Source organism: Acanthisitta chloris, unplaced genomic scaffold, assembly GCF_000695815.1.
Source record: "Acanthisitta chloris isolate BGI_N310 unplaced genomic scaffold, ASM69581v1 scaffold2504, whole genome shotgun sequence".
In the NCBI taxonomy this organism is placed as follows: Eukaryota; Metazoa; Chordata; class Aves; order Passeriformes; family Acanthisittidae; genus Acanthisitta; species Acanthisitta chloris.
The window spans coordinates 38191-45097 of record NW_008668551.1 but is presented as its reverse complement, the minus strand read 5'-3'; the positions used below and the strand labels follow the sequence as shown (position 1 = coordinate 45097).

The 6907-nt window shown below is 46.7% G+C and overlaps 1 protein-coding gene across 1 annotated transcript in view; it reads left to right on the top strand.

Annotated features, from left to right (window-relative positions):
- The first annotated feature begins 5768 nt into the window (after positions 1–5768).
- Positions 5769–6907, top strand: part of SLC25A47 (solute carrier family 25, member 47) — a 10170-nt gene continuing 9031 nt past the window's right edge. The window contains exon 1 of the mRNA XM_009072926.1: positions 5769–5796. Within this exon, the coding sequence (XP_009071174.1) occupies positions 5769–5796 (28 nt within the window). The remainder of the gene's footprint in view (positions 5797–6907) is intronic.

Here is a 6907-nt window from a genome sequence, read left to right as displayed (position 1 = left end):
ATGTGATTTTAGCAGCTGATATCACAGTCCCAGATAACAATGCTTTATAGTTCTACAGCCAAGTTTTCTTCCTAATTTCCAAGTAGCTCTGAGGTTGTTAAATCACATCAAATAAGCTAGCTCCAAAGGAAAATGACTCTTGGCTAGTCAATATAGTATAGCATCTCATACATTTTTCACTGCTCTACAGCAGAGATCTGAAGGAGACACAGTTTGGGAATATTGCAGAAAAAGATACAGCCACGGAGTCTGGAGAGAACATTGATCTGAGTGCAGCAGCACATCAGTGGGTTTGGGGCTTGTCACTGTTCCTACAACAGCTGTTTTACTCTCTGCCCCTGCAGAAAAGGTTGAGGGTTGCACATTAATGCCACTGTGACAAATAAAGAGTGTATTATTGCTTGGTGGTGGAGAAAAGGAGGCCAGGAAGGTGAGTGCCTCCCTCTGCTCCTGGCTCTCCAAACCTGCTGCCAAGTCACTGACTACATCTTCTGTTCATTAAAGTGCAGAAAATGTGCAAGAGGTTGGAAAGCAGCTCAAAATGCGATCACAAAGTCAATAACAGCCCTGACATCCCCTCCCTCCATCAGCCAGGAGCAATGTAGGCTGACATAAAATCCTTTCCCAGGGCTGGCTGTGGTGCTGCACTGTCACATTTCCTCTTTGTTATTGCAAAGATCAGGACCTAATTGTGTCCTTCCAGTACCTGAAAGAAACCTGCAAGAAAGATGGAGAGACACTTTTTCAAGAGAGTGTAGTAACAGGACGAGGGGGTATGGATTCAAACTCAGAGTAGGTTTAGATTAGATATTAGGAAGAAGTTTTTTGTTCTGAGGGTGATGAGGCACTGGAACAGGTTGCTCAGAGAAGTTGTGGATGTTCCATCCTGGAGGTGTTCAAGGCCGGGCTGGCTGGGGCTCTGAGGAACCTGCTCTAGTGAAAGGTGTCCCTGCCCATGGCAGGGGGTTGGAACTAGGTGACCTTTAAGGTCCCCACAGAGGTGTTTTGTAGGGTGGGTGCTAATGTTGTTAATTCCACCTTTTCACATGATTTACTCCTGAGCAGAGACTTGTGGCTCTCTGAGAAATGCCTGGATCCTTGCAGTGGCTTCATGGCAGTGAACACACTGGTAGTGTTGATGAGAAGATTAGGTATAGGGAGATTGAGTGACTTGCCCAAAGCCAGAAAATCTAATTCTTAAATTACTGCAATCATCATCGGTCCTCTTGGAAATGTATTATTTCCCCTTCCATTGGGAATGTGTGTAGAAACATTACAACCTTATATCAGCTTTCCAGAAGTGAAATCACTGATCATTTACATCTGGCTAAAACTGAGGCAGCTGCCAATACTCAGAGTGGTTTCCTTGCCACTTCTGTTTGTTTTGCTGTGAAATTCCTCCTGCGAGTGCTTGAGCCCTTGGAATTATTGGTTTTTCATACCTGAGATAAAGGACAGCGAGTTGCTTTGATCTGAAAATCCACAACACAGCTGGAACCAGGAGGTTCCACCCCCCCATCCCACCCCCTACCACGCAAGCCAAGTGCCAAGCTCTGCCAGCTCAGCATTGCTGGTGCCACTCCTTCCTGTTCTGCAATGTGCAAACAGCCTGGTGACGTAGCAGGGTAACACACTCTGTTTGAACAGTCTCTTCAGTCAAGGATCTTTCCAAAAGAAATTGGACAGGAATTAATGAATATGCCTGTGAGTGGGATATTACCTAGTGCAAGTGGAATAGAAAAGGCAGCACGTTATGACAGGAAATGAGGTGGGAACATTTTCTCAGCAGATCTGCAGGTGGTTGCAGAGTCAAGAGAGGACAGGGTTCTTTTTCACTCCGCAGGGCAGATGGAGTTGGTAATGTCCTGCCTGTGTGAGTAGAGGGGTAAAGGGATGCCCCTGCTGGTTTTTCCTGACCGAAGTGATGTTATTTAGCACTGATTAGCTACCTAAAGTCTCCCTCTCCACCTTTCCTTTTACTCCATCCCTTGTACCAACCCTGCTCTAGCCCCACTGCTGCTTTATCGTGGAGCAGTTCTCTCTGCCTGGGTGGGCAGACAGCTGCCTCCTCCTGTGAAGCAAATGGAGTGTTTCATCCATCACACACTGTGCAAAATTAAGGCCTTCCTCACTTTTCATCACTCAGTTTCATGATTTCCTGCAGATTGCTTTGTGTTGTCAGATCTGTCTTTTTATGTGACAGCACCTTCCATGCTCTGCTCTCTTCAAATCCCACGTGAAATTCACCCATTTTGTACAAGTCACTCAGACAATTTGCTACTGGAGGAAAGGATTTGTGAGCTATTTCTCATGGAATGCTATTCCTGGTGGAGGCCCAAAGCATCTGTTTCATGTTTCATTTGCTAGGGCAAAGATCACCTGGGATGGAACCAGGCCCTTTCTCTCACCCCTGCATAGATGAGGACCATGATGTTTATTTGCAAACTGCATTAGCAGTGACCTCTGGATCTGCAGTCCTTGGATATTGTGTCAAAGGGTGACAGGAATGACTTATATTTCATCTTCCTGATAACTCAAGATTTCTTTGGGCTGGGTTTTTTTGGACTATCTCTACTGACCTGTGGCACTGGGGAGCTGGATTCTGGTAAGTGAATGATGCTGGTATATCTTGGAAAGCTAGGGAAGAGGGGATGAAGGAGGAAGTTCCTTCAGCAAGGCATGAAGCAGAGTGAGACCTCAAGGGCTCTGTCCCTGGGAGGACTCCTGGTAAGTGAGGCTGAATTGCTGCTTTGAGGGTCACTCTTCAGCAGGGAGTTGGGCTGTGCTGTTAGGGGTGTGCCAACAGGTATCAGCAAACACAGGGACACAGGCTGAATTTCTCTGCATTTCCTTCATGCAGAATTACACCTTCCTCACTACTTGCTCTTGTGTGAACACCTGAACACTTGTGCAGGGCTCCTCTTCCAGAAGGCTCTTCCCTTGCTGCCATCACAAGGTGGTTAGGCTGAGTGTGGTAGTGCATCCTATTTTCCCCTAAGTCCTGGCCAGACACCAGGAGCAAAGAACTAGAGACTACATTAGTGGTGACTGTGTTTGCTTGGGGCTCATGTTCCCCTGCTAAGAACCCATTGAGGCAAACGTCCCTGAAGTAGCTGTGTGTGCATTCCTCCAGAGCCAGCTGTCCCAGGGATATCTCCAGGGGACAAGGTGAAATGTCTCAAGCCCCAAAACGTTCTTCTTTCAGACTGACACTTCCTGAAGGACCTCTCTTTGAAGAACAATTTCAGTCAGGTGATAAACCTGACTTCTTTCAGTGTAGCTCATTGAAGGGACTGAAACCATTATTTGTATATTATATTTGTATATTATTTGATTCTTCATATATAACTATTATTATATATCCCTTCTATCTACTTTGTTATTTATACATTATCCAAATGCTTGAATCCCGAGTCAGATTTCTGCTGCATAAAGCAAATAGCATTTTGATAGAAGCGTTGGTATGAACAAAGGTTAAAAGAATAAAGAAAGGGTTAATTTTCTGCTGCAAAGCGAAGGGTTTGGGTTGGTTGGGTTTTGTTGGGGTTTTTTTACAATCTCAGAAGGTTTCATGAGGAAGATTCCCTTTGAGCCATTCAACTTAGCTAAAAAAGTTAGGAATTTTGCTTGGCCTTGCGATATTTCATGGGAAATACTTATCAGCCCTGATGGCTCTGACATGCCAATCAGCCTCTATTTTGTTACTGATAAGGCACCAATCACTGCAATATATAGAAAAATTCCCCCCAACATGACACCCTCAGCCATGTGATGGGAAGGGACTTGTGGTGACACTTTCATATGGAGAATATAATGAATCTCGTCACTTTGCCTGGAATCAGCTCCCTGGATAGAAATATTAACCAGTGGTGTCCAAACAGCAGCTCCAAAGGTGTCAATGACTGCTGCAGCATGGGCTGGAGCATGTCAGTACTTTGCCTGATCCCTGCAGGAACCAGGAGGCTTTAGGCTCCTGGGCTGTCCCTCCACAGACAGCTGTGTCCTTGTCCCCATGTGTCACTGACACAGCAGGTCCCGTATCTGATTCTGCTGCTGGAGAAGTCCTGCAAGGACAGCAGCAAGAATGGCTGATGGGAGAAGGGGAAGCAGCACCTTTCCCCACACTTGGCATGGGTTGCTGAACCATTAATAACTCCTGTATGGACACCAGGTATAACAAGGAAGAGCTACTGAATAACCCAGTGTGTTTTAGCAGCTACATTGCTATCTCGCTAGATAATGTTTGACTTCTGGTTTGAAGTTTTTGCTGTCCTTGCATGATGTTGCATTGGAAGAAACTGTTCTCTCCAGCACAGAAAGCATTCAGGGAAGGATGCCTAAGAAATTATGGGAAGCAAATTAATAAAAATCCTTTCCTTTTCAGTTCCAAGAAACTTTGAGCCCTCACACTGAACTGTGCTATATGTCACTGATGCAGCAGCTTATCCAAAACATCACTTCAGTGAGAAATAGGTTCTTGAGAAATGTATGGAAAACAGCACTGGGTACCAAAGTCCTCAGCTCCCCTGTAAAGGGACCCAGGGGGGCAGCAGCAGTGAAATATTCTTTTCCCTTTGCTGCCAGTGTGCCTTGGCTCTGACCCGGGGAAACCTCTTCAAGAGGAGTACAATTCAGGTCACGGCTTGGCAAGCTCTTGACTGCATCAGGACTTTGGTTTCCAGGTTCACTCTGGGCAAAGCTTAACCTCTCATACATATAGATGTGGCAGCCTCTGGTAATGGGACTGTAGGGCAAAAATACATCATTTTCTTGAGGTCTTGGTTTCCGTTGACCAGCAGATCTCTGTGCTTTTCTCTTTCCCCTGCTGAGATCACCACCCTGTGCTGGGGGCAAATTGGGTAAAAAAAATCAGGTGCTGGACCAATCTCCTGGCAAAATTCATCTCTCATCTCCCCGTGAGGGCAAAACACTGGAGTATGACAACAGCAATGATTCCTACTCTGCCACTGAACTCAGCAAGGTGCTGACATTGGAAAGGCAGTTGGGAAAAGTGGTTAAGAAACAGAGCTACTCCAGGGGCTAGGAAAGCTACCCTGTGGTTCGAAATGGAAAAAAATCCTTTGGATGTGGATGGATTAATTTCTGGGCTTCACCATGTGTATACACAATAAGCAGGTAACAATCCATGGGGATCAGGGTAGAGGTTTAGGGTCACCTGTGTGGGTTAGGAAAGCCAAGAAAAATTGCTTGGGGAAGGCATAAGGAATATTCCTTGATGACAAGGGTGTCTGCTTCATCAGAAGGAGGAAGAGTGGGCTGGGATAGGGGGAGGAGGCACCTCCTACGCAGCCACCGATGTGACTTCTCTGTGGTGCAGAGCAGGAGTGTCCTCTGGCAAACAAGTGTGCAAATCTGTCTCCTGGGGCTGCTAAGGGCAATGGGGAACGGTCCCTTTACAGCCAGGGCTGCCCTGAGAGTCACCACCCCTCGTGACTTTCCAAGCAGAAGGGCACTGGGAACAGCAGCTCTGGCGCAGCATTTCAGGGCTTCATGGGATTACTTATTCACTGTGTTCCTGGAACTGCTCCAGGCTTCCCAGCTCTGCCTCCAGTGTACAAATTCATCAAGTATCCACGAGGCTCACAATCCCCCAGAGGCAAGAGAAGACTGTAGGAAGGTGATTTATATGACAAGTCACACTGTCTGCGAGGACCTGCGAGGCTCTGGGAAGACCAAAGTGGTATCCTCCTCCTTTCTACCTCCCCTAAGGCTCGAGCAGGGTAATTAAGGCAGCAGACGAACTCTGGATGGATTTCATTGCCGGGGCCATCGGAGGTAAATACATAAATTAGTGCTTGTTGATGAAAGCAGATTGCTGTGTTTCCTTCTCGTTCAGCTAAAGGGCAGGTCTCAGAGGCAGAGCTGAGAGCCTTTCCATAGGCTGCTGGTTAAAAGTGCAATTCTTCCTCATTTAAACGGGAAATGTCAGCAGAGCAGGTTCACGGAGCTGCTGGAGAGCCAGAGCTGCAGCTTGGTCAGCTGAGGTCATTGCTTGCAATCTCCTCTGCTCTAATTGCAGTGGGACAGGCTGAAACTCTAGTAGGAAGAGGCAGAGTTTGAGATGTTGTGTGCAGAGAGATGCAAACTGGCTTGTATTACCTGGACAGCGAACCCTCCTCACCTATGTTGGTCCTGGCAGGCTGCTGGGGACGTGGCTCTAAGAGGCTGAGGATGTGATTTGTGAGACAGGAGGGGAGAAAACACAGTGCTGTTGCAGTGGAGAAGGTCTGAATGAACGGCCTTAGCATTATCTTAGCTTAGGATGTATTTGTGGTGGTGGTGGTGGTGATTCAGTGCAGGCATGCTACGTAGCAGGCTTTGATCTGGGAGAAAGTAGGTTAGCTGTGTATAAAAAAAGCTGCAGGAGAGAAGTGTGATTTAATTCTAGACATTTTTAGAGCGTGTACTGCTCAAACCCAGCTTTGTTTTAAACAACAAAATGTACCCACAGGTCTCACTTCTTTTCTGAAATCTTGTCAGATTTAGCAGAGTATCCAAGTGAATGTATGCCAATAAGTACCAAGAGAAGAGCCACAGGGTTACTGCTGACAGAAAAGCCAGGGAAACCTGTCAGGTGGTTGAGATGTCCAGCCCAAACCTGCATATCAGATCTCACTCTGAGATTTGCTGAAATTTGGCATTTTCCCTCACCAGGATCAGACTGTGGTATTGGTGCAGATGTACTTGCCCTGGAAAGAGCCATGATGAGTTTTACCTTGCACCCTGTAGTTGCTCATCACTCAAAATGTGCAAATGGGGTGAGGTTTGGCATCTCAGCAGCATCCAGCCTTGGAGGTGCCTGTTGCTTGGGGTGTTGGTTTTCCTGTTGAGAGACCCTGCTTGTAAAAGGCTCTTCATGGAGAGTAGGATATAACTAGCCCCTCCA